Source organism: Bubalus kerabau, chromosome 15 (genome assembly GCF_029407905.1).
Source record: "Bubalus kerabau isolate K-KA32 ecotype Philippines breed swamp buffalo chromosome 15, PCC_UOA_SB_1v2, whole genome shotgun sequence".
In the NCBI taxonomy this organism is placed as follows: domain Eukaryota; kingdom Metazoa; phylum Chordata; class Mammalia; order Artiodactyla; family Bovidae; genus Bubalus; species Bubalus kerabau.
The window spans coordinates 24,895,845-24,920,054 of record NC_073638.1 but is presented as its reverse complement, the minus strand read 5'-3'; the positions used below and the strand labels follow the sequence as shown (position 1 = coordinate 24,920,054).

The following is a 24,210-nucleotide window of genomic DNA, read 5'->3' as shown; positions in this document are numbered from 1 at the left end:
CCAAGATGTCCTGTAGTATGTGAATGGATAAATAAAAATTAGAGAAACTGTGAGAGATGTCCAGTTCATTTTTCAGGGGAGTACAACCTTAAAAAAAAAAAAAACTTGAGAAAACCGTAATTTAAAAAGACACATGTACACCAGTGTTCATTGCAGCACTATTTATAATAGCCAGGACATGGAAGCAACCTAGATGGCCATTGACAGACAAATGGATAAAGAAGTTGTGATACATATATAAAATGGAATATTGTTGTTGCTTAGCTTTTAAGTCATGTCTGTTTCTTTGCCACCCATGGACTGTAGCCCTCCAGATTCCTCTGTCCATGGGAATTCCCTGGCAAGAATACTGGAGTGGACTGCCATTTCCCTCTCCAGGAGCTCTTTCAAACCTGAGGCTCCTCACTGGTAGGCAGATTTTTTACCAAGCCACCAGGGAAGCCCACGATGGAATACTATTCAGCCATAAAAATGAATAAAATTGGGTCATTTGTAGTGATGTAGATGAACCTAGAGTCTGCCAAACAGAGTGAAATAAGTCAGAAAGAGAAGAACAAGCATGGTACATTAATGCATATATACAGAATCTAGAAAAATGGTACTGATGGAACCTATTTGCAGGGCAGAAATAGAGACAGAGATATAGAGAACAAACTTGTGGACACAGTCGGGAAAGGAGAAGATGGGATGAGCTTAGAGAGCAACATTGATACATATACACTACAATGTGTAAAACAAATAGCTAGTGGGACACTGTGATAACACAGGGAGCTCAGCTTGGTGCTCTGTGACGACCTAGATGCGTAGGATGTAGGGGTGGGAGGGAGGTTCAACAGGGAGGGGATATATGTATACTTACAGCTGATTCGCGCTCTTGTACAGTAGAAACTTACACATTGTTAAAGCAATCATCATCCAATTCAAATTTTAAAAACTACAAGGACAATATTTAAAAGAAAATTACAGGTCAATTTCATGAATGGATAGAGACACCAACTCCCTAAATATCAGCGAAAGACACCAACTGAGAGTTTGAAAAAAATAACCCTAATACTACTTGTATTAAGTACTTTATCAAGAGATTATTCTAGAAATGCAAAGATAATTTAATACCAGAAGATCTATAAATTTATTTCACCACAGCAATGGAGTAAAGAAGAACCATAAAGAAGGCTGAGCAGTGAAGAATTGATGCTTTTGAATTGTGGTGCTGGATAAGACTCTTGAGAGCCCCTTGAACTGCAAGGAGATCAAACCAGTCAATCCAAAAGGAAATCAACCTTGAATATTCACTGGAGGGACTGATGCTGAAGCTGAAGCTCCAATACCTTGGCCACCTGATGCGAACTGCCGATTCATTGGAAAAGACCTTGATGCTAGGAAAGATTGAAGGCAAAAAGAGAAGAAGGCAGCAGAGGATGAGATGGCTAGATAGCATTACCAACTCAACAGATGTGAATTTGAGCAAACTTCAGGAGACAGTGAAGGACAGGGAAGCCTGGCATGCTGCAGTCCATGGGGCTGCAAAAAGCTGGACACAACTTAGTGACTGACAACAAGAAAATACATCTCAAAACACATGGGAAAGACATTTGATAAAGTTCAACATTCAATTCTAACTTCTTTCTAAAAATAAAAAATAAAGCAAGGATAAAACAGAACTTACATAACTTTTCAAAGGCTATGGATTAATGCCCTATAGCAAACATCATAATTAATGAAAAAAATTTGATGCTTCCTTTTCAGGTCAATAACAAGATAAAAATGTATCACCACAGATACTGTTCAACATAGTATAGGATATTTTAGCCAATGTAATTAGGAAAAAGAAAGAATAAGCAAAACCACATTTAAAAAAAAGCCAATGATAGAGGATAGACAAAGACCAACGTAATAAAGTTAAAAGCCCAGAAACAAACTCATCTGTATATGAAGCTTGGTGTGTGACAGAGTTGGCATCTTATGTAAGTCAGTGGAAAAGGATAAATTATTTAGCGTACAGTGATGGAAAATTTGTACACTCTATGGAAAAAATGAAGTTGGATCCTTACCTCACATAATCTCCAGATGTGGACTCCAGATGTAGTAATACTAAAAACCAAAATGTAAAAAGCAAAACTAAAATACAATGCTAATAAAAGGTTATATAAGAGAACGTCTTCATCATCTTGACGTAGAGAACAATTTCTTACACAATATTCTCAAAGAACAAACCAGGAAGAGTGACAGATGTTACAATAATAAAATCAAAGTTCTCCATTTAAAGAAAGTCACCACAAAGTCAGCAGGTGGGTAACAGATTGGGAGTAGATAACTGAAATGAAAATCACTGAGATAAAAAAAAAAAAATCCCACTGAAAAGTAGACAACAGATATAAATAGGCAATTTACAAAAGAAGCCAGACAGCAATACATACACATGAAGACATACTCAAACCCACTCATATTCAAAAGAACACAAATTAAATAAGGAAATACTATTTTATACACATAAAATGGCAAAATTATAAATCCATGCAATTCAAATTATTAACAAAGGCCTAGGGAAATGGTCACTCTGTATTTCTGGTCACAATTAAAACTGCTGCAGTCATAATGGAGAAAATACCACCAGTGCTTAGAGAAATTAAGTACAGGGATATCCAATAACCCTGAACTTCTTCTCCTGGCTCTATATTGCAGAGAAACCCCTGCCCAGACACACATACCAAGATATTCATGGCAGTATTGGTTATGGTACCAATAAGGAAAATGAAAAATGAGCATATAAAGAAATACTTTAAAAAGTGAGATTATTATAGCCTCATAAAGAGCTTCCCAAATGGCACTAGTGGTAAAGAACCTTCCTGCCAGTGCAGGAGATGTAAGAGACAGGGGTTTGATCCCTGGTTTGGGAAGATCTCCTGAAGGAGGGCAACCCACTCCAGTACTCTTGCCTGGAGAATCCCCATGGACAGAGGAGCCTGGCGGGCTACAGTCCACAGGGTCACACAGAGTTGGACACAGGGACTTAGCGCGCACACGTGCACGCACACACACACACACACACACACAGCCTCATAAACAGAGTATGGCATTAAAAAAAAAAAATGAGCACTGTATCATAATGCCACGAATTAAACACATACATACAATATCACGTGCATTAAGGAAAAAAAAGGTAGAATAGAGAAACACAGAGTCAATAAAACACAGATGAGAGAATATAAATGGAAGTAGAAATGGGGGAACTAATATATAAAACAAGAGGGCTTTTGCATAGACCAATAATAATGTGTGGTGTGAATTAACTGAAAGGTAGAATTCGGTGACTGGAATGAGTGGAATTTAATTCAATTCAGTAAATGTGGGACCCAAAAAAGAAAGTAAAAAAACTTTTTATAAATCTGAGGGAAAAAAACAGATCTGATAAGCCTTTAAATGTATATACTTATAACCTTTTAAAAATTCATTACTATTGGTCTTGAACTAGCAATTTTGGTAACTCTGCCACTTGGTAAGAGTAAACACTGCCACTAGAATAAACAAAAGAATAAAAAGAATTAAATTTAATTTAAAAAACCTAAGTGGCCAGTCATTTAAATAGAGTAATGTGTTCCTATGAATTACTACAGCTATTTTCCTATTAGGCTCCATGTTATATCCAAAACACTACCACTTTACAACAAATAGAGGTTCATGTAATAAGTCTCTCACACTGTACTCCCCAGTCAATTCCTCATGTTATATCCATCTTGCTTTATGAAAACATGTATGTATCATGAGTAACCCCAGAACTCCGGCCTTCTGGGGTCACATTTTCTTTAAGATTTAAAGAAAGGAGGGACTTCCCTGGCCGTCCAGTGGTTAAGACTCTGCGTTCCCAATGCAGGGAACATGGGTTTGATCCCTGATTCAGGAAACTAAGATCCCGCAGGCTGGCCAGCATGGCCAAAAAAAAAGAAAAAGAAAAACTAAAGCAAGGAATTCGAGCGTCTTCTTCTATCACAGGAAATTGAAGTCCTCCTGAATGTTTGAGGGTTCCCATGAGAGGCTTCTATGCCTTGGCTGCTGTCACTTGTCACATTTCACTGGTGACTACCGCTCTGTAGCTGCTCTTTGAGAACCAATGGCCAGTTACTGCTACAGCTTAACCTTCTCACTTCTCTCAGCTAACTAATGCTGATGCTACACAGGTAGGGATTTAACAGATTTCACTGCAAGTATAAATTATAACACACAAAAAGAACACCTAAAATTATAAACTCGTCATCACAGCTCCTACAGTTCATCAGCCCAGGGAGCTCCCTTTGGCCATATTTTTTTTCCTTCATAGTCTCCTGGAATATCTGTTCAGTTCTGAATCCTTTCTACCGTCTTCAACTTCAGACCCAAGGAGACTACCAGGGTAAAAAAAAAAAAAATGATTTGACTTATAACTCTCTAAATTCTTTCCCCTTTCTCCAGAAGGCAGAGGTTCATCTTCTTCCTCCTGGAATGTGGGCTGCACTTAGCAACTAGCTTCAAAGAATTTTGAACATGGAAAGAAAAAGAGTAAAAAAAAAAATCAAACCTAAGTCTCTATACGATACTAAGAAATCACCTAAGTTAAAATTTTAGGTATAGCAATATCATGATTACTGTTTTGATTTTTTAAGAGTCCTTACAGAGCTATGTATCGAAATATTTACAGAAGAAATGACATGCTGTTTGGGGACTGCTACAGAATAATCTGTGAGGGAAGAGACCAGATGGGGTGCAGATCACATAAGAGCAGAGTGACCTGTTCAAGCTGCATGAAAGTCTATGGGGGTTCATTATACTAGTCTTTTAACTTGGACGTATGTCTTAAATTTTCTATAAAAAATTTAAATAAATTCCTGCTGAGATGTACCCTCCCTCGATGAGAACCATTTACATTATTAAATGTTAACCACTTTGTATCTCTAGTTGACTTATTTGCATTCTGACTACTTTACCCACATTATTAAAAAATACAAGAATATTATAACTGTACAACCAAAGAGGCATTTTGATGATCTTACTAAAGCAGAAACAAAGAGAGTGCTAAGTCGTGTCCGATCCTTGCGAGCCCATGAACTGTAGCCTACCAGGCTCCTCTCCATGGAATTCTCCAGGCAAGAATACTGGAGCGGGTTGCCATTTCCTTCTCCAGGGGAACTTCCCGACCCAGAAATTGAACCCAGGTCTCCTGCATTGCAGGCTGATGCTTTACCGACTGAGCTACACAGGAAGCTTAAGCAGAAGTCTGTTCAAAGAGGATTTGCTATCACCTCTGACAAAATCTGCTACCAACTTTAAATATTTATGGCAGGAGACAAGGTTTGCCTCACTGAGCGGCCTGCTACACATATTAATAAATACAAAGGAAAAGGACAGGCCTCACTATACTAACAGTGGTCTTCTCTTTACAGTGTGGCTACTTTCTACAGTATTCACTTGTTATTGTATAATCAGAAGAAATAAAAACTGTCATATAAAACAAAACAAAAAAATAGACGAAACAAAAAAGAAAGACTGTGCAAAAGATGATGGGAAAGGAAGCCTAGAAAAAGCAGCCAGTGACTCCCAAATTAAACGTAAATTCAGTCTTATTCTAAAAAGTGTTCTTCATTGTGAAGAAAAGATACTGCTTTACCAAGCCTCAGCTGAACCCATGCAGAACATGCCTGGAGACTTTCTTGAGCCTATTCTAAATTTACTCAGTAGGCTTTTGCTTACATACTTATTTTTCCAGTGCCTCGATGCTGGAAAAAGGGCTGCCCGATACAGCACAATACCATTAATATGGTATTTTAGTCACTAGAAAAGGAAACCGCATGTAAATGGATCAGCATTTAGAATCACGCATCCATCCCGTGTGTGTTTGCTGGGAGTAAGTTCCTCCTGAAGGCCCTGGTTTACTGCTGACTACTGATGACATCAAGTCTCTGGGCCAAGAACATGGACTCTTAAACTTGGGCACCCAACTGAGGTCCTGCTCCAGACCCTGTGAGTTGATCAGCTGACCATCATTTCCAGTGACACCCACCTCTCACTCATGATCACCCTCTTTTAATCTACAGTAAGGGTGTGCTGTAAAAAATCTTACACTCATTCATTCACTCAGCACTTGCAGAGCCCTGTTAAGAAGAGCCTAGAATGCCCCTTCTCCCTTAGCCCTCTAAGCTCCACTGATCCACCAAGTTCTCTGCTACCTCAAGGCCATAGTCATGTGTGCCTCCTACAGCCTCCTGCCTCTCTTTCTGGACTAGACGAAAATGCTACCTGAAAAAGGCAAACTGCACTAGCCATTCTACTTAAAGTAGCCCTTTCTCTTCCCCAACCCCACCGCCATTTGTCTTCACCTCAGCACCTTCTCATTTAATAGCACAATAATTTTTTTCTCATGTATTATCTGTCTTGCTCTCTAGAACATAAACTCTATGAGGGCAGGGTTATGTCCAAGTCCTGACTGGACCCTCAATTTTTAAAACAATACACAGCACAAATCAGAACCTCCGGTAAGTATGTACTGAAATAATAAGTAAAAAATAAAACCTTATTCATAAAATTGTTATTTTCTCAAGATTAACTAAACAGTACCTAATTTCTCCAGATATCTGGACATATGCCATCCCATTTAAGTACTTTGTTTTCAGAGAAGAAATTCCCAAGGCAATGACCATCCCCCCCATATAATTTTAGAACTGTTTTATCAAGGGGCTGTAATACTCCATTCCCACGGGCCTTTCAGGAACTCAGTGTTTAAAAGTATTTGTCATGTTTTTCTCAAAAACCAGTGTTCACCTCAGGAAACGCTTACCTATTATATATTCTTCAAACCTAAACTAGCTTTAGGATTTAATTCAAATGAAGTCACTTGAAAATTTTCCAGAGTTTCTGTATCTGAAACTCAGATAACTTTCAAACTCATACCTGATGCCTTCCCACTGCCCACCCATCCTCAGGAAACCGGTGTTCAAACATCAAAGACTTTACAGCTAAAGGTCACACAAAAACAATTTCAAAACGTCAAAACTGGAAAAACAAAAGTTTCAAATAACCAAGGAATTCGCAGCATTCCTAGAATTACTTGGAAAGGCTATCCAAGGCCAACAGCAGTGTAAAACACAGAACGAAGCATCTCCCTTTGATGCTCTGATCATGAATACACCACAGTTTTATCCCAAGTAAACCACCGTGAGCTGCTTGGGTAGCTTCCAAGTCTTTTCATTGAATAACTTGCAAAAAAGAACAATTCGGGTTATACAGAATGTAACTTCTCTCTCTTCTGCTCCTCCAGGTGAGTGTTCTGGCTAAAAGTCCCAGGCCTACATACACCAGTGATTCCCAAACTCTAGCCTGAACACTGACACAGGCCCAGGATGAAGTATGCTTCATAGCTTCATTTTTTACACATAGTAAAAACTTTCAGTTATTTGAATAGTCTATAGAGATTGTCAGCTTTTATTTTGCCAAATAAGGACATTAAAAATCCCATCTCTTTGCACCATCATTTCATAAAAGACATTTAAACACATATAACAAACTTAATTTCAGAATAAAGGACAGGCACTTGAATATATTTAGCTTTGTGAAAAATCCAATCATGTACTTATTATTATTTTTTTTTTAATTGTGCTTTCAGTTGACTAAGGCTTCCCTGGTGGCTCAGAGGTTAAAGCGTCTGTCTGTAATGCGGGAGACCTGGGTTCGATCCCTGGGTCTGGGAGATCCCCTGGAGAAGGAAATGGCAACCCACTCCAGTCGTGTCCTGCTCTTTGCGACCCCGTAGACTGTAGTAGCCCACCAGGCTCCTCCGTCCATGGGATTCTCCAGGCAAGAATACTGGAGTGGGTTGCCATTTCCTTCTCCAAGGGATCTCCCAGACTCAGGGATCGAACCCAGGTCTCCCGCATTGCAGGCAGACACTTTAACCTCTGAGCCACCAGGGAAGCCTTAGTCAATCAAAAACACAATAAAAAAAATAATAAGTACATGATTGGATTTTTCACAAAGCTAAATATATTCAAGTGCCTGTCCTTTATTCTGAAATTAAGTTTGTTATATGTGTTTAAATGTCTTTTATGAAATGATGGTGCAAAGAGATGGGATTTTTAATGTCCTTATTTGGCAAAATAAAAGCTGACAATCTCTATAGAATATTCAAATAACTGAAAGTTTTTACTATGTGTAAAAAATGAAGCTATGAAAACAAATACTGGTCATCTGAGGACAAGGTTTGTCCCTGGTGCATGTAAAGTCAACCCCCACATTTCTGGAAGCTTGTATTTATCATAACTCATTCCAACAGGAGCAATGTTTACTCCTATCCCACTCAAGGGACAGCTAGGAATTTTCCTCAGTGTTCCTTACATCTGTCCTCTTTTTCAGTTCTTCTAAAATTGCTTTCTGAAAAAAATAATAATAAAATTCCTTTCTGCTAGTTGTTAACTGTGAGCAAAAAAATGTCTGGGCTCTCATGCCAACCTATCTCACAGAAGACTGTAAGAGAGTAAGAAGGCAGAGGGATATAACACGGCACTTTAGAACCCCTAGGATGGTAAAATGAGAGTGTGCATAAGAAAAATGATATGGACAGAGAGAACACAACCAAGACAAGTGAAAATATAAAATGATACACAGTCTCTAGCGATGAATTCCATTGCTCAGTGTGAATTGTGAGCTGGTGAGATGGAATGCAAAGTGGAAAAAGTTTTTCCACAAAAACAAAATGGGATTGGGTTCCAGGACATCCTAGATTAGCCATTAACCTAGATTAACCAACAAGTACACTTCACTTGGAATTCAGAAACCTCTCCCCCACCCAACTCATGTGGCTAAATTTGGGGAGAAAGAGGAAGCGGCTAGACGCTCCTCCAAGATATTAATTTGTTAAATTTACTTTGTCTGTAAACAAAGCCAGCAATTCCTCCTACCACTCCAATGCTGACCTAACAGAAAACACCACCCTGAACTGCCCACTTCCTGCTATTCCAAACCAAGGAAACAAAGGGAAGTTACTCCTCCCAAGGGCACGAGCAAGGGTCCCAGATTCAGTGCCTCCAACTTGGCTCCCTTTCTGAAAATGAGTCATGGTCAGTTTTGCATCTTTTGGGGGGCAAAATATACATTAAATATACATAAAATGTACCTTTTTTTTTTGCCATTTTTAAGTGCACAGTTCCATGGCATTAAGTACATTCATGTTGTGCAACCCCAAATCTACAACATATATGGGCTCCCCCCGACCAAGGATTCTGCAAACTGTGTGTTTTCATCTGCACAAGAATATTTTTTTACTTCACACTCCCCAACCTTCCCATTTTCTAGTGCTTATTCGTAAAGTGAGACTCTTTTTGTACCATAGACTACCAGTGAATACCTTTGTAACTTGGGTGCAAAATTAAACTTATTAAATTATCCTGAAGACCAAGTTAAGTTTCAGGTCCTAAGCATTCAACTTGGCAAGTCAGTTATGAAAGCAACTGTTGCACCTGCCTGTATTCTAGTGGAATGAAAACTTTTAATCCCTTCTTTTCTGCAGACTTTTTAACATATATATTAACAACTTAGATATTGCTGACACGTAGAAATGATATTTAAGGTGTATAACTTAATGATTTCATATATATATATATACACATATGTATGTGTGTAAATATAGTGTGTGTGTAACACACATGTATGTGTAAATATAGTGAAAAAAATCACCACCAGGCTAATGTATCAATCAACTCTATATAGTTGGCCCTGTGTGTATATATGCTGATTTAAGGTCTCTTCTCCTAGTGTATTCCAAGTACGTCTTTACCCAATAGAAAATACTCAACTAGGGAGGAACTCTTCATTTATATCACCATGGTCACTATGGTTTTATCAGGAACCACATAAGGGAGGGTCAAAAGGTAAAAAGAACCACATAAAATTAAAAAGACTTTGTTAGAACAAAACTCAATTAATTTTCACAGTAGATACACAGCATCTGTCAACAGATACAAAGCATAATCGCTTTTGCTTCATCAATAGATACAAACGATAATAGCTTTTACATCAATCTGCTACATACAGCTTATCCTTGCAACAAGCAATTTTCCACTATCCTTGCCACTGATTAATTTTTCAAGACAGGCATTTGAGTGTACCTAGCACTTTCATACACTATCACAAGGTGATCAATACATCAAAATGTACTTAATGACAAAATTGCACTTGACCACTGTAACTAGCTACTCATTTTTTTTAAGGCTTACACATGGAAGAACACCAGCTGTGTCACAGGAAACTATCCATTTCCTCCCTGAACTCGTCAGCTGGTTTATTAATAAAGGGATACATTGTTTTTTAAATGAGAAAACACAGGGGTCTCAAGTTCCATTCTTGTCTCCTATAGCTAAGCTGCACCAGAAAAGGGGGTCTCTCTTGCCCACACATTCAGTACAACGGCCAGATGACCATGAGTACTCAAGGAATACTGACTGGAGACTATCTTCATCGTACTGATTCATTCACCTCCCAAGTTTAATGCAGGGGAAGCATACCTGGATGATCCTAAGAATACAGCTTGTAGGATAATTATAGCACACACAGAAGAAACCCCAAATGAAGAGCCCCAGGAGCTCTGGAGTGGCGAGCTCTGCTAAACAAACACACTGATCATTTTTAAGGCTGGTTATATTTAAGATAATTTGCACTGCAGTTCATTTCACAGAAATTACTTCCTAGCTTCAGGAATCCCTTGTGTAAATCAGTTACCAGCACTACAAATTTAAATTTCTTATATTTAAGCAGACTAATAAATAATCAACTAATCACTGAACCATCATGTCTTCATACAGACCTGCATCGAACCAGATTTGCTTATCTCACAGGCTGCCAATTATTTTACTAAAAAGTAACACATGCTCCATTAGGAAATAACAGAGAATTCTGTTACAGAATTAAGATACAGAACAGAGGATTAAATTAGGAAGCTGGGCATTCATGTGACAGAAGATTTAAAATGAACAGTAGGAGTTATAGAGTCTCAAGAAAACGAAATGGTAGGGCTCAGTTAACCTGATGAATAAACAGGCCAGCTTGATGGGAGAAACCCACGGCATTAAGAGTAGTATCTGCTTCCCCTGAATCTTCTCAAGCCTACAGTTTTCGTATCTATTCTTGCATTAGAATATATAACATTCCTCACAGCCAAGTAAAGACACAGACCATCTTGTCCAATTTTGGTTAGAAGTGCTAGGCCAGGTCAAGGTCATCCTGTTAGTGAGGTCTGTGCACACTCTTCAGTGTCACGGTCCTGGGCATTAAGTGAACACCGACTTAAGATAAAGCCCCAGCCACCATAGCTACGGATCAGAGCAGCCTTCCCAGAGATCCTGGCCTGAGTCAATCCATCACCATCACAATCAGCCATCAAGGCAAGGTGCCCACTGTGGACCAAGCACTGAGTTCAAAACCACGGGTAGTGTGTAGTTTAATCTCGACAATTCTTTGAGTTAGGTACTGTCGTCCTCACTTTAATGAGGCTTAGAAAAGAAAACTTGCCTCACTTTAATGAGGCTTAGAAACGAAAACTCACTCAGGTTGTTACAGAGCTTAGATAGGAACCCAGAATTTGACTCAAGTGCCCAGTTCGTAACTACCACACAATCATGTCTTCCCATCCACTGAAGGTGAACCTGTGCCACTCTGAGAAATGGAAAAAGCACTGGTCAGAAAAGTCAACAGATTTTAACGTTCCCATCAACTCACACTTGCGATGCTTGTCAACCCGAGCCTTCATTTCCTCATTTAGAAAAAGTTCCACTAAAGCCTCTCTCCACCCATAGGTTGTTGTATAAGGTAAAATAACTTAGTCAGTGAAATTATGAGATAATCAACTCCAATCTATAGTCCTGTAACTCCCTGTAACTCTCACATGAGGATCATACCTCTATGTTCATATAATGGTCATGTAATAGAGTTAGGATGAAATCTAAGATCACCACAAAAGGCTTCTAGTCCAATGTCCTCTAGGAGAGGCAGGGTAGCCGTGGGCCTTCCCAATTCTGACTCCTCCTTTCACGGGGCATCAGTCTGAAGGAGATTTGATGTACAGACAGATGACTCTAATGTGCCCTCTGACTGAGGACTCACCTTACTACTGAACTCTCAAACACACAAACTTAGGAGTTATGATATTCAAACTGAAATCCCTCCTCAAATATTTACTGACCATTATACCTAGGGCAGCCAGTTATTTACATTCTACCAACTTCGCACTGTGGCTTCCTTGCACATACTATCTATTCAGTAACCCTTGAATATAGTAAAGAGTAGCTATTCTAGAGCTCTGTTAGTTCGGTAACTATCACTAATCAAGGGGCCAATTTGCTTCTCTGAATCTATCTCCAATTATTCTATTATTAACTTGTAAAGCAAGACAGAGTAAGTTCACTTGCTACTGAACAGAACTGAAACTTAGTTCACTCCAAATGGCACTATGAGAATGTAAGCATTAAGCACACCACCTGAAAAAGGAAAAAAAAAAACAAAAAACACATCATTTTCCAATCAAACTACTAAAGAATTGATAGTACAAAAAGGATTGCATTTCAATAGAACTAGCTTTATTATTTTTTTTTTTAAACAAAAGAAATGTCTAAAAGCAAATACAGGTATGTACCAAGGAGTGGACGTGACCTGGTACTTAGAAAGGAGTTGCTGTGTCATAAATGAAAACAGCATGTTAGGAGAAAAATAATTTTCAGGTGCTGTCTGCTTGAAAAATCTGGAGATGCAAGTTAACTGAAGGAAGGTGATCGGCCAAGCAAACAGCGTGAGCCCAGGGGAAAAGAAAAAACCACCAGAAGCTGCTTCCAGAGCGCCGCGTGGCGGCGGCACGAGAACCGGCATCAACTCACAGTCTTCTCATTTTCCCCATTTTCTATAATTTTCCTCTTCTTCTCATCTGTTTTTTTCTTGAAGATGTTATTTCGGTAAAACTGAAGTTCTTTGATGCTTTCGCTAATGTCATCAAGTGCCCTACAAGCAAACACACCACGCTGAGTTGAAATGTCCAAAAGTCAGAGGAGATGATCACCATTCTTCAAAGGTGTAACTTTTTATAAATAACTTAAGAACAATGGGTACTACTGTAAATGCAACTATCTGATATCAACAAGGAGTGGAACGCTTCAGTAAAACAAATTTAAGTGCTTGTTTTTTTAAAAAACTGTTTATCTTCCAAAAAAAGGTGTCTACAATTTAACAGATAAAGGTTTCTCAAACTGCTCCATAAGGCGTGAAGTGTTCTGCCGGGGACGGGGGGTAGTTCCAGGGTCAAATAATTTAGGGAACACTAGATTAAACATTTCCTCTTTTGAAGTTTTTTGTAAAGTATTTAATGTACTGGTGTGAATTTTGAATTCCCCAGAGGCAGTTGTACGGTAGACACGATATTTCTAAAACTTAAATCGACCACACTTGTGGGATTCCCAGCACATGGCATATAGTTTGGGAGACAGTGAGCAATACTTAATGATGTCCTGCACAAAATACTTTCATGTACTCAAACGTAACTGGTGACTCAGCCATCATAATAAACATTCATAATCAGACAGCACCTAACCACAGACGACCTCCCTCCTCTGTCGAGGTGATCTGTACTATCATTAGGGGCTGCCTGCTTCCATCTAACAGCCTTCTTTCTTCTCTAACATGCTGTTTCTCATGTGTTGCAGTCTGAAAAATCAGGTACTCAACATTATTAGAACAGCGGGCAGGTAAATCAATTTGCTTTGAAGATGGGCCGAGGGCCGCTCCTTGAGATCAAACTGCACGAACTTTAGTGCAAGAGTTTTATGAGTTACTTTCCTGATTAGGGCAACAGTTTTGCTTTCTTTACAGGTCTTAGGCATATGGAGGAGAGCTGAAGCTGTCAAAAATACAGCCTCTCGTTAAATCAAGGGACACTACATCTTAGCCACCATAATGAAATTTAAAAACAGCTGAAAACCCAAAGTCCTTCTATAGCCCACTTTGTGGCAAAACCTGACCCACTTGATGTGAGGTTATTTACAGTCACTGGTCATGCCACATGGTGTGAATATCTGTACATTTTACTGTAGAAACAGCCACGTGTTTGAAGATGAGTACTTCCCCAGACCTCGTTAGGGCTCTTACTCCCTTTCTAAAGCCTGAAAAATTCTGAAATACAAAACACCTTGAGCCCCAACTGTTCCACATGAGGTATTCCAGACCTGTATTATTGTGCTGTAGTCCATGAAAGCCCAATAAAAAACACCATCAGAATGCCAGGCTCTTTAAAGCAAGGACTTGGTCTTCCTGTTTGGCTAGAACCGTGCCTGGCACACAGTAGGGACTCAGTACACGGAGGAAACAATCGCTGCCCTTAGAAGCCACCTGCTACATCTCCCATCACGTCTTATGTCCTTCCTGAAAGGCCACAATGCCAACAAGTAAAAGAGGACTCTAGATACACAAGATCTTTAAATTCCCTGTGTACTTGGGCCTAAGGTTGCAGACACAATAAGAATCTGAAAAACTAAGAAGTGTTGAAATCAGGCTAACTGCCTTGTACACCTGTACACAAAGTGCTCAAATTTTAAATAGTTACAAGCCCATATGCTTGCTGGGAAGAAAATACTGCTCACTACTAGAAAAATTACACCATTTCACATACGTTCCAGACTAAGTTATCCACAAGTTTCAAAACAGAAATAGAGATGTTAAGACCATACATTATCTCACAAGTGAATGTTAGAAACCTGACCAGAATTCCTGATAATCTTAGCAAAAGAAAGTTATCTTTATGTAGTTGTCCTTTACTTTTCCCCCAAGGGATAAGTGACATTATTTCAAACAGTCAGGAATTTGGGGGTTATGTACATGTCAGATGACCAGGCACGTGAAAGGACCCAAACTTACCTGTGAGAAGCAGCCTTCTTTGGTGCAAATTCGTATTCTTCAGGATACCAGCGTCTATACACAGCAAAAACGGAACTCTCAAAGGAAACTGTCTCAAATGCACGAAATAAATACGTCCTTCAAGTAACGTAATAACACTGAAAAAGGCCTTTGGGTTCTGACTGTGGAGTGTTGCCACCTTGTCTGGGACTCCATCTCCCTCCTTCACCTCTCTTCATTCCATAGCTTCTTTTCAGGCAAGATCACCACTATGTAAGATTCCCAAATCTGTGCACTCCAGCCTTGCCCTCTCCCTCATTTCTGTCACAGGTATCCAGGACAACTCCACCTAAAATCCACCAGACATTTCCAACCCCACACACACTGGGTCACTCACCATCCTCAACACCTCCCTTCCCCCAACAGCCAAATCTCCTCCTCCTCTTAGGTCCCCCTTTGTCTTTGAACAGTTCCATCACCCACCAAGCTGCCCAAACTAGAAACACTTTATACCTCCTCCCTGTCTTCACGCCCCCATTCAAGCACTCAAGGCCCTGCTACTGATCTTCTCCAACACGCTACATCCACACTGCTTCTGCCACCCACTGCCATTTCCCTAGCTCCCTCTCTCCAAGATGGTGCAAGTCTTTCTCCCTCTTTTCTTGCCACGTTCTAATCAGAATTATCTCATCGTATCACTGCCATTTCCCTAGCTCCTTCTCTCTCCAAGATGGTGAGAGTCTTTCTCCCTCTTCTTACCACGTTTTAATCAGAATTCTCTCATCATATCACCCTTACCTTCCTGTACCCTGTATCTTCGAACCTCTGCCCATTCTCTGGAATGCTCTCTCCTCACCTTAAATACCTGGAAAATGCCCACTCTTCTTTAAATCTCAACTTGAAAGCCATTTTCTATGTGAAGTTTCCACTAACTCCCCACCTTCCTCACTCCTGCAATTGGGTGCTCCTTCTCTCATGCCTGCAAAATTCTACACACACTTTTCCCTGACCGATGTCATCACACAGTACACGTCCCAGGTGGATTTTTTTTTTTTTTAACGTATCTGTCAGTTCACTAGACTCTAAGCATTTAAGGGCTTTATGGCCCCAGCACATTGGCCAACATGCAACACAGGGATGGGTGTTCAATAAATTTTATGGATTAATGAAATTTATATGGAAGATTTTTGATGTTCTTTCCCCAGGACTCACCAGTTCAAGCAAGAATAGGATGAGGAAGTTATACAGCCAACTGGCCCCGTTAGTTCTACAGCTCTATTCAATTACTCTGCACAAATTCTAAAGTAAAACATGCTAAATGAGGCAACTGAATGGATCCTAAATACAGCCCTTACCTGCACAGCTCTTTAACAGTGCTCACATCAATTATTCTATAATGAAGATGTTTCATGAACTGGGGCATGTATTTGTCAAGAAACTTCTTATCTGCATGAACTGAATTTCCTAGAAAGACACGAAGCATACGTTATCTGTGTATTTCTAGTGGTACACAAGAGGACATAAAAATTCATAAACTGTATTTAATTGGAGATGATTTTTTTTTTTATAAATTCAAACAATGTGTAAAAGCATCTCCAAACTTCTAAATTAGGTTTGAGTGTATCTGATTAGATTACAAGTGCAGATTTCAGCATATTTAGTCTCAGTTTAGCTCGTAATAAATTTGTAAATGGCACTCTACAGACAAAAGGATGAATCTATCATTCCACATACTTAAAATAATGCTCAAATCTGTTACTTTTAAAGCTAATACCAGATGTGCAAATTTTCTCCCAGTATCATAAAATCCACACCACTAACACTAAAAATTTAACTGAATCATATAAGTAGATAAGCCTTTATTCACATTTCAGTTTTAATCATATCCACATTCGTGTTTCCACACAGTAATTTATATTTTAAAAAAACACTAAATTTTTAATAAGAACTTTAAAATAGACTGCATTGGCTAGGGGGAAATTTTATACAATACACGCTCTAGTACTTAAGGTCAAAACTTTTTATGAATATTTCAGAAAAGTGTTAGTAACTGTACCAGTTTACATTTACAAATACAAATACACCACCACAGGACATTAACCTCCCTTTGACAATGACAGCTGTTTCCAAATACTAGCAGAACTGGCCTATGCCTGTAAAAAGTCAGTGCCCCAAGGGGAAAGACAGGTATACATCTTTGATTAAGAGACTAAAGAGACAGAATAACCAAATGAAATGCATGAGTCTTGACTAAATCCTGGTTGAAAAACAGACATTTTAGCTATGGACTCGATATCAGACTCGGTTACTGAATTCTTTTTAATCACCTTAAATGTGACAAGGATCTTGTGGTTACTTAAATATAACAACGATCTCTTGGTCCTTATTCTTAGGAAATGCTGGGTGAATTATTTAGGAATTAAGTGTCATGATGCTTGAAATTTACTTTCACATGTCCACAAAAATAAGACAGATAAATATGGCACAAGGTTAACAACTATATCCAACTTTCCTGTATATTTAAAATTTTCCCATAATAAAAATATGTGGGAAAATGTTATTGAGCTAATTTGGGTATCCCAGAGCTCATGTCAGGTTTCAGGGCATTTTCCCTGATATTCATGTATAAATTATACAAGGCAATTTGAGCACAAAAGTAAGAGGCATAATCCAAATCAGGGTAAGTAGAAGACATGACAATCTGGGTGGATCTTTCTGGAACCAGTCTCTTGAACTGCTACAATGGAAGACTATCTACAAGGCAGACATGGGACTGGATTTTACCTGCAAGTGGACAGAGCCCTGGAGGAGTCTGCTGTCGTACAAAGGAGAGAAACTCATACTCTGCCTGCTGCAGTGTCATCGTGCTCTCCTTCACTGCTTTGGTTAGACCAGACTGCAAGAGAGAATCCCCAGCCCCACCAAGACACACGGAGTCAGTTTTCAAAGGCATCCAGATATGAAACTCCACTTCTAAAGAGGGCATATATAATCAGAGATGGACCATTTACAGAGCTCAAATTCAAACTGAAACTGCCATCTTTGCAGTGGTTTTTTTTTTTTTTTAAGAATCCAAGTCAAATAAGTTATGTTCCTGATAGTTAACAGCATTTCCCCATGGTCAGAAAACATGGTGCTCAAGGTCCAAGGATACAACCTCTGGGAAGAAACAACTAGTAACAGGAGAGCAGCGTTCTCCTTTCTCTGAAAGTTGATGTCTAACCTTATCCCAAAGACTGACTTGAGCAACACTCGATAATCCGCAATGCACTCGCGACAGACTGAGTGCAGGAGAGGCGAAAAAGAGGACATTCAGGAGGAGATGGTCTCGAGAGATCCCAAAGATGAAGTGAACAAGCAAGCAGTTTCCCAGGCTTGCCAAGCAATCTTCGTCTATCCCTTCTAAAAATACCGTCCAACAAGGGTCTAGGACTCAGATGTGGGGCCAACAAGCTTGTTACTGATCCCCAAAGCAGCAATGCTACCATGTGGTAATGTTACCTTCCCATGATGCTCCTTGCACCAGTCTGACATGCTGTCCAGTAACTCATCTGGCTGTTTTATAATCAGGTTAGGACCCTGTGGATAGGAAAAGCTGTTAATCATCCAGAACCACTGGGGATACACTTGGTTTCTGAGTTCAAGCTGCTTTAAGAAGTAAACATATACACCAGAGAAAGGAAGAAAGATGAGGGCACTTTGCTAACTCTAAAAGTGGTCCTCATTCATTCCAGCATTGTTTGTGGCAATAAAAAAATGATGAACACACATGTACACAACTGAAAACCGAAATGCCAATTAATGCCTGTTATGGAGAGTAAAGTAAATCAGAAAGAGAAAACGCAAATATTGTATATTAACACACACATATGGGATCTAGAAAAATGGTAGTGATGAATCTATTTGCAGGGCAGGAATAGAGACACAGACATAGAGAACAGACTTCTGGATACAAGAGGTGAAGGAGAGGGTGGGACGAATTGAGAGTAGCAGCAGTGAAAAATACCCATTACCATATGTAAAGCAGATAGCTAGTGGGCAGTTGCTGCATGACATAGGGAGCTCAATCTGGTGCTCTGTGACAGCCTACAGGGGTGGGATGGGGCAGAGCGTAGGAGGGAGGAGGGAGGGTCAAGAGGGAGGGGACACATCTATCCTTAGGGCTGATTAACACTGTTGTATGGCAGAAACCAACACAACATTGTAAAGCAATTATCCTCCAATTAAAATTTTTTTTTTTTTTTTAAATAAAGGACATAGATACCTATCAAGGGTTAGCAAACTATAGCCTCAGCTTCTGGCACTTTTAATTGCCAGCAAGCTAACAACAATTTTTACATTTGTAAAGGGGGTTGTAAAACACAAACATGTGACAGAGAGGTATGTGGTATCTAAGCCTAAAATATTTAACATTTGGTCTTTTTTAGAGAAGGCTTTGCCAACCACTGACTATAAACAGTTCCTATCTTGCCAAGTAAAAAACAAAAAGCAAATTGCAGAACAGTATATATATGCTTAGGAGTTCACTTGCTGCTGCTACTGCTAAGTTGCTTCAGTTGTGTCCGACTCTGTGCGACCCCATAGACAGCAGCCCACCAGGCTCCCCCGTCCCTGGGATTCTCCAGGCAAGAACACTGGAGTGGGTTGTCATTTCCTTCTCCAATGCATGAAAGTGAAAAGTGAAAGTGAAGTCGCTCAGTCGTGTCCGACTCCTAGCGACCCCATGGACTGCAGCCCACCAGGCTCCTCCGTCCATGGGGTTTTCCAGGCAAGAGTACTGGAGTGGGGTGCCATCACCTTCTCCGAGGAGTTCACTTACACTTGTTTAAAAGAAATGCACACATTTGTATATGCATACAAAATACTAAAATACTACAAAAATACAAAAACGTTGGGGAGTAAGATCAGGCAAGAGAAGAATAGCTGTTGAAAAAACCAACAGCTCACAATAAATATGTTTTGTATAAAGCTACACTGTTTGATTTTAACAGTATTTTCACATTTGACAGTTGAAAAAGTAATTGGCGGCATCTGAAAGATCACAAAAAAGAAAACCTGACCCTGAAATTCTCAGCTCCAGTTAACTGAACAATCACCTGAGAGTCAGAGTTCCCACAAACACAGAAGCTCAACTTGTGGCATTAAAGCAAGTCACCTCCTAGTCGCTCCTTCTGGGAGATGGAGATAACAGACCACCCCTCCCCCTTCCCTGACAGGGCTGTTACCAGGATAAAAGAAATTATAGATATGAATATTTGAACTGGGCAGAGGGGAAGACTCTATATCCAACGTACTATCACTACAAAGGTAGTAAAAGTAGTTTTCAGTTACTGAGAGGAATGGCAAGAATTTGACTACAATAGGCCTGACAGCTACAGGAGTTTAAGCTAAACAAGAAAACGGGCGATGGCAATCTCCATGAAGAAGCAAAAATATGTGCTCTGATAACTTTTTTTTTTTATTGAAGTGTAGTGGATTTCCAGTGTTGTGTTAATTTCTGCTGTATAGAAGAGTGACTCAGTTATACATATGTCCTTTCCCATTCTGGTTTATCTCAGGACATTGAATATAGTTCCCTGTGCTATTCAGTAGGACCTTTTTTATTGGTTGTTTTTTCATTTATTTTTTTTGGCTGTGCTACACAACATGTGGGATCTTAGTTCCCTGACTAGGGATGGAACCCACAGCCCTACCACCCCACCCTGCACTGGAAGCAGGAAGTCTTAACCACTGGACCACCAGGGAAGTCCCCAGGACCTTGTTTTGGTAACACTTTTTTTTTTTTTTTTTTTTAACAAAACCAAAAACCTCATATCACAAAACACAATTCTAAAAAAACTATGATGGAAAAAGCCAACGTCTATCAACTTAAGACTATATAACTTACTCTAGATCACAGCATGGCACACTAAGCTACCTACAGAAAAATTTCTGGGGTGGGATGTCTGTTCTTCTAACATAAAACATCTTCCCCAGACTTGTATACAAAAATAAAACATTTTCCAAAGAACTGACACTTTAGTGCCAACAGGCCCGTAGCAATTTTTTTTTTTTTTTTTTTAACATCCTTATCCTCATCCGACTGGGTCTATTTACAAATGCCACACTCATCTGCAGCTGTGAGACTACAGACCCAAATTTCCTCCAGGGTACATATCAAGTAACTGGTCCATTAAACTGTCAGTATTTCACATTATATCAACAGTCTGAGGGGAAAACTCTTCTCCAGCCAAGGGTAAGTAAGGTTGGTGAATAAAGACTCTTCTCTTCACTATTCACCTCTAGAAAATTCCAAGTGACAGGAAAAAACAACCAAACCTAAAACTCAAGATTTATATAAGTTGCCATGTTGGGAGGGGTAGGGGTGGCTGTCTATTTAAGAAAAGAAAAAAGAGGTAGTTGCTGTTATGAGAAATACAAAGTAGCATGATTCTCCCCCAGCTGATATACCAGGAGGAACCTCAGAATGTCTGCCTGGTAATCCACAAAAGTAACAATTTATCTAAAATGGCTCCTCCTCCCTTACCTCACCAAGAAAATAAGTAGAAGTCTTAAGGTTAGATCTGTGAAATGTATCCAGTGCCAGTAACACATCAATCAGAAGCTGCAGAAACTTATTTTAACAAACCTGTGTTAGTTAAACTTGTGTTCCTACTCTGGAGTTCCTCACTGCCTCTAATACAGCTGACAGTATGACAGGATTATTTAGGGCCCGGAGCTTCACCCTCTACCAATCAGATGCTGTCATATACTTATTAACTGCTTTGTGAGTGGCTGAAAGGCAACCTGCAACAGGTGCATTTTATTTGTTTTGCTTAATGTTTCAGTTAAAAGCAGCACGTTAAAACCTTAATCATGCTCCTTGTGTCAACAGGAGAGCTCATGGCTCTGTATCAACAGAAATTCTAAAATCTTAATAATGATCTAGATGAATCACATGCCCTGGCTAAAACGGTAGATTCGGGATATACGAAGTCTAGTTAAAGCTAAGGTTATGATACAAAGAAGTCAACTTTGGCATGAGTCACCGATCCTGGCGTGACTGTAGTCGGTTGTCTTATTGGTTGGGAGCCCTTTACTCAGACTGCCTGGTTAAACTCTTGGCTTGCCCAATAACTAGCCAGGTGGCCTTGGGCAAATTACCCAACAACTCTGTACCAAAACTTCTCTCTCCATAAAATGAGTATAACAGTACTTACCTTATAGTTGCTGTAACAATTAAGAGTGAACACATGTAAAGCACTTAGAATTGTGCCTGGCACACACTAAACTCTTAGTAAATGATCGAATTTATACTTCGAATTTTTGCCATAACTCTTGAAAAATACTAGGCTCTGAGATGGATTACTTTGGTTCTAGTACCAAGCCCACCATGACCTAGAACATTATTTTGGACCTTAATCTATACCAGTTTTATTTTTTAAATAAAGAGATGAGGAGGGTGGGGAGAGACAATCTTTAGATTTCCAATACACTGTGAACAGTATGGCTATATTACAAGGCATCACCTACTTCAGCCAAAATGTTGAGATCAGAGTCAGTTATCAGACAGGCCATCTCAATAATCTGGTCCTTCTCAATGTCCAATCCTGTCATCTGCAAAAAAAAAAAATATATATATATATATATACACACACACATATAGCAAAATATATATATATACACACAAAACCATCTTTATAGCCTACTGCACCCAAGTTTATTTAATAGGACATCCCTCAAGCATATTTAACTTATATTCCACAGCCAGGATAGAAGAGACAATACTGCTCCTTAGGCAAGTCCTCAAGGCACTCATACGGGCTATTTATTCAACAACCATTTACCAAGGGCGGGCTACATGTCAGGCATCACAGTCCTACTCTGGGGTAGATGCAAAGTTAGCAAAATTGAGTGCTGACAGCATTCAATTTTGGAAGAGTTAGACAACTAACTTCACTGCATCTCTGCAGAGTTTACAAAGTTTTCATATTAATTACAGCACTTGATCTTCATCACAATTCAATGTTATTATCCCCGTTTCAAATACGAGAAAAGTGAGGCTCAAGGGAGAGGAGAATCTTTGGCTGAGTATGGAAAACCTAAAGGGATCAGAACTGGGTTGTAGTCCCAGCTTCGACCCTCACTAACTGCACGACCTTGAACGAGCTGAATCCTCTCTGTCTCTCTCTCTCTCTCTCTCTCTGGGCCTCAGTTTTCTCCTTTATGGAATGTGGGGTAAGGCTGAGTCATCTCCGGAATCCCATCTGGCTCTAACCACCTAGGGTCCCGTAAGGCTGGGGAAGTGGGGTCTAGCAGAACTGCTGTGCCCACCCCCTACCCCAGGGACCCGAAGCCCACCACCGCGTTAGGGAGGTCCACATCTGGGTGGAACTGGGGGTTAAGGGAAGCCATATGGATGACACCTCCCTTTGGAAAAGAAACCCCACAGTCCGGCACAGTCTTCAACACCCGCAGGACTCCGGTCCCTCGACCTGCCCCGCGCCGCCCGCAGCCGGGAGGCGCTTACCTGCCACACCTGAGATCCAGACACCGCTGCTCTCCCCGGACACGCTCAGCTACTCGGTCCCACCCGAGAAAACTCACTCGTCTCCCCTGTCCCCCTGAGCGACCTGACTCACCTCCAGGTCCACCCAGACCATCCGCTGAGCCATGCTCTCCCCCGCCGCCATGGCTGCGCCACCTTCGCGGACACCCCGAGCCCCGAACTGCCCGCGATTCCCACCCACACCTCGCAACAGCCTGGAGCCCAGGGAGCCGCCTAGCATCACCCGGCACGAGCCGCCACGGCCCCAGCCTCTCAGCCGGCGCTGGCGCAGGCGCGATAGTCGCTAAACGTCGCAAACCCGCGGGGAGGCGCAGGAGTGAAAACTACAAGTCCCAGCAGCCAGTGCACCGACTCTACCTGAGCAGTCCGGCTTAGCTGCCGCATGAGCTGTTGGGACTTAGAGTCTTGCCTGCTGTTGCGCCCGATTGCCCCGCCCCCGCCACGTGTTTTCGGATGTTACTGGACGCGCATGTTTTTCAGAACTAAGTTTATTCTCTTCCAAGAGTTATTTCCTGAATTTGGATGAGTTGCAAATCGCCTAGTTGAGAAAGAGCTCTCTTACTTTAACTCGAAAAAGACCTGGTTACCTATTTATTTCAAATGTGTCCTTCTTTTTTTTGCTGTTTGAGTAAGTGAAGTCGCTCAGTCGTGTCCGACTCTTTGCGACCCCTGGACTGTAGCCCACCGGGCTTCTCTGTCCATGGGATTCTCCAGGCAAGAATACTAGAGTGGGTTGCCATTGCTGTTCCTCCCCGCCCCCCTTATTTTTTTAC

The 24,210-nt window shown here is 40.4% G+C and overlaps 1 protein-coding gene across 2 annotated transcripts; it reads right to left on the bottom strand.

Annotated features, from left to right (window-relative positions):
• Positions 1 to 12,568: 12,568 nt before the first annotated feature.
• On the bottom strand, positions 12,569 to 23,836 carry REXO2 (RNA exonuclease 2). Of its 2 annotated transcripts, none has more exons than XM_055548134.1 (7): positions 23,795 to 23,836; positions 22,402 to 22,485; positions 18,391 to 18,468; positions 17,674 to 17,785; positions 16,245 to 16,353; positions 14,911 to 14,964; positions 12,569 to 13,005 (listed from the first exon to the last, which is right to left on the bottom strand). In XM_055548134.1, the coding sequence occupies exons 1-7, from the start codon at positions 23,819 to 23,821 to the stop codon at positions 12,876 to 12,878; spliced, it is 594 nt and encodes a 197-aa protein (XP_055404109.1). In that variant the 5' UTR covers positions 23,822 to 23,836; the 3' UTR covers positions 12,569 to 12,875. The 2 variants fall into 2 exon arrangements, with proteins under 2 accessions (XP_055404109.1, XP_055404107.1); XM_055548132.1 differs by lacking the exon at positions 23,795 to 23,836 and adding an exon at positions 23,511 to 23,723.
• Positions 23,837 to 24,210: the final 374 nt, after the last annotated feature.